General features: G+C 43.8%; 1 protein-coding gene across 1 annotated transcript in view; it reads right to left on the bottom strand.

The window, feature by feature from the left end:
* The window catches only part of DYNC1LI1 (dynein cytoplasmic 1 light intermediate chain 1), a 19,043-nt gene that overhangs the window by 15,886 nt on the left and 497 nt on the right, over nucleotides 1-2,660 (bottom strand). The window contains exon 2 of the mRNA XM_008058445.2: nucleotides 1,751-1,981. Within this exon, the coding sequence (XP_008056636.1) occupies nucleotides 1,751-1,880 (130 nt within the window). The 5' untranslated portion in view covers nucleotides 1,881-1,981. The remainder of the gene's footprint in view (nucleotides 1-1,750; nucleotides 1,982-2,660) is intronic.

Here is a 2,660-nt window from a genome sequence, read left to right as displayed (position 1 = left end):
AAAACCAGCTGGGCATGGTAGCGCATGCCTGTAGTTCCGGCTACGTGGCAGGCTGAGGCGGAAGGATCACCGGAGCCCAACAGGTCGAGGCTGCGGTGGCCGGGAGGGGCCATTGCACTCCAGTCTGGGTGACAGAGTAAGACGCCAACTCAAAAAAAAATGCAACACATTTTGGGCAAGTCACAATGTACCTCTATCTCTTTATTTTCTCTAATTCTCAAAGGGCATTGAAAGAATAAAAGAAATATAAATGGGGGGGGAAATCCCACCATTTAAAAGACAGTCCTAGGTTGGGCTGGGTGGCTCAGCCTGTAATCCCAGCACTTTGGGAGGCCGAGGGGAGTGGATTGCCTGAGCCTGTGGGTTTGAGACCCACTCAGGCAACTTGGTAAGACCTCGTCTCTACAATAAATCAAAAATTAGCCAGGCGTGGTAGTGCACACAAGTAGTTCCAGCTACTTGGAAGGCTGAGGCAGAAGTATTGCCAGAGCCCAGCAGGTCAAGGCTGCGGTGGCCGGGAGCGTGCCACTGCACTCCAGGCTCCAACTCAAAAAAAAAAAAAAGACAGTCCTAGATGATTTTTAAGCATTAGCTTCCTTTCACTAAGACCTTTACTCAGGTCTTCCTCTTTTTTTTTACTTAGATTTATTCTTTTTAAAATTTTTTTTGAGTTGAAGTCCCACTCCGTCACCCACGCTGGAGTGCAGTGGCACACTCGCAGCCAATTCAGCGTCGACCCACTGGGCTCTGGTGATTCCACTTCAGTCTTCCAAGTAGCTGGAACTACAGGTGCATCCTACCACGCCTGGCTAATTATTTATTTATTTATTGTAGAGACAAGGTCTTGTCAAGTTGTCCAGGCTGGTCTCAAACCTGCGGGCTCAGGCAATTGCCATGGCTTCCCAAAGGGTTGGGATTACAGGCTGAGCCACCAGAACTGGCCGATTTGAAACTATATTAAAACCAGCACATCACTCAAGTTGAATTTTATTTTTTATTTTTTGGGGGGTTGGAGTCTCACTCTGTCACCCAGGGTGAAGTACAGTGGCATGTTCCCGGTCACCGCAGCCTCGACTCCAGCCACCCCGGTGTCGACACGCTAGGCTCAGGTGATCCTCCCACCTCAGCCTTCCAAGTAGCCGGAACCACAGGCATGTGCTACAGTGACCAGCTAATTATTTTATATATACATATATAATTTATTTATTTATTCATTTATTTATTATTGGGTTGGAGTCTCACTCCATCGCCTAGACTGGAGTGCAGTGGAACACTCCTGGCCACCACAGCCTCAACCTGCTGGCTGCTGGGCTCCGCCGATCCTTCTGCCTCAGTCTTCCAAGTGGCTGGAACTATAGGCGCACGCACGCTCTAATTTTTGATTTACTGTAGAGATGAGATCTCACCAAGTTGCTGGGCTGGTCTTAAACCTGCGGGCTCAGGCAATTCACTTGCCTTGGCCTCCCAAAGTGCTGGGATTACAGGTTGAGCCACAGAGCCTGGCCTCAAATTTAATTTTAAAAACAACAATCACAATATACTTGATCATCAAGCCTGTTGGATTGTTTAAAGTCTGAAGGATTTTAAATCATTAAGACATTTTATATTTGAAACCTGTATTCGAGGAGACACCCCTTATCAACAAGGATGCCTGAACGAAACATATTTGTATACCTAACCCTTAACTGTACCCCACAATATCAAAATAAAAAAAAAAAGAAACCTGTATTAATATTTCTAGACTACTCACACTTTTGTTCCATTTCTTTCATTTCTTCAGGAGGGATTTTCAATTTGTCAACATGTTCTCTAATAACACTTGCCCATTTCTGCAGAGAGTCCAAAGCAGTCCAAGGCTTTGACATATCAACAACGAGCATAACCAGAGTGTCCTTCAGAGAGATGGCATCCAGTGAAAATTTAAGGAGGCCTTTGTGATACAGGTCTCCATCTAAGATCCATACATTACATCTTGTTTGATCTATAACAGACAAAACAAAGTCACCAAGGCAACGGGATTAAGACATTTCATCATTCAACTAACAGCACTACTACTTGGTGTTTTAGTGCATCGCCACAGGAGATTTCTACTGGCTTTGACAAACTTCTACTATTTAGGCCACATCTCCCAATTCAGTGAAGGTCTAAAATGGCTTAACTGTCAGCAAAAGCACCAGTACCTCTACTTTACTTTACATTTCTTAATACAAAAGCAGAGACTGCAAAACATATTTATATATTTTTTTACCACCAGCAGATGGAGTCATGCATACTCAAGATATTATATATACAAATGAGAAGGCAAGTGATCTACAAAGGAAAAAAACAGCTGACCACATGAAAAAACCGAGTAGATAATATGTTTATCAGAAAAATAAGAAATGAAAAAGCAATCACAAAACGATCATTATCTGCGGGAAGATGAACTAAAAAAGTGAGATTCTTCAAGTATGGTTAACTGAAAGTCAGAATACGTCTGTACATCTGAATACCTTAAAATGCTTCAAAGTATCATACAGGAGTCGGGCTCAGTGGCTCAGCCTGTAATCCTAGCACTTTGGGAGGCTGAGGTGCGTGAACTGCCTGAGCCTGCGGGTTTGAGAACCACCTGGGCAACTTGGTGAGACCTCATCTCTACAATAAATCAAAAAATTAGCCAG

Source organism: Carlito syrichta, unplaced genomic scaffold (assembly GCF_000164805.1).
Source record: "Carlito syrichta isolate Samal-C Ts95f unplaced genomic scaffold, Tarsius_syrichta-2.0.1 Scaffold303341, whole genome shotgun sequence".
NCBI lineage: Eukaryota > Metazoa > Chordata > Mammalia > Primates > Tarsiidae > Carlito > Carlito syrichta.
This window is presented reverse-complemented; position numbering and strand designations above follow the sequence as displayed.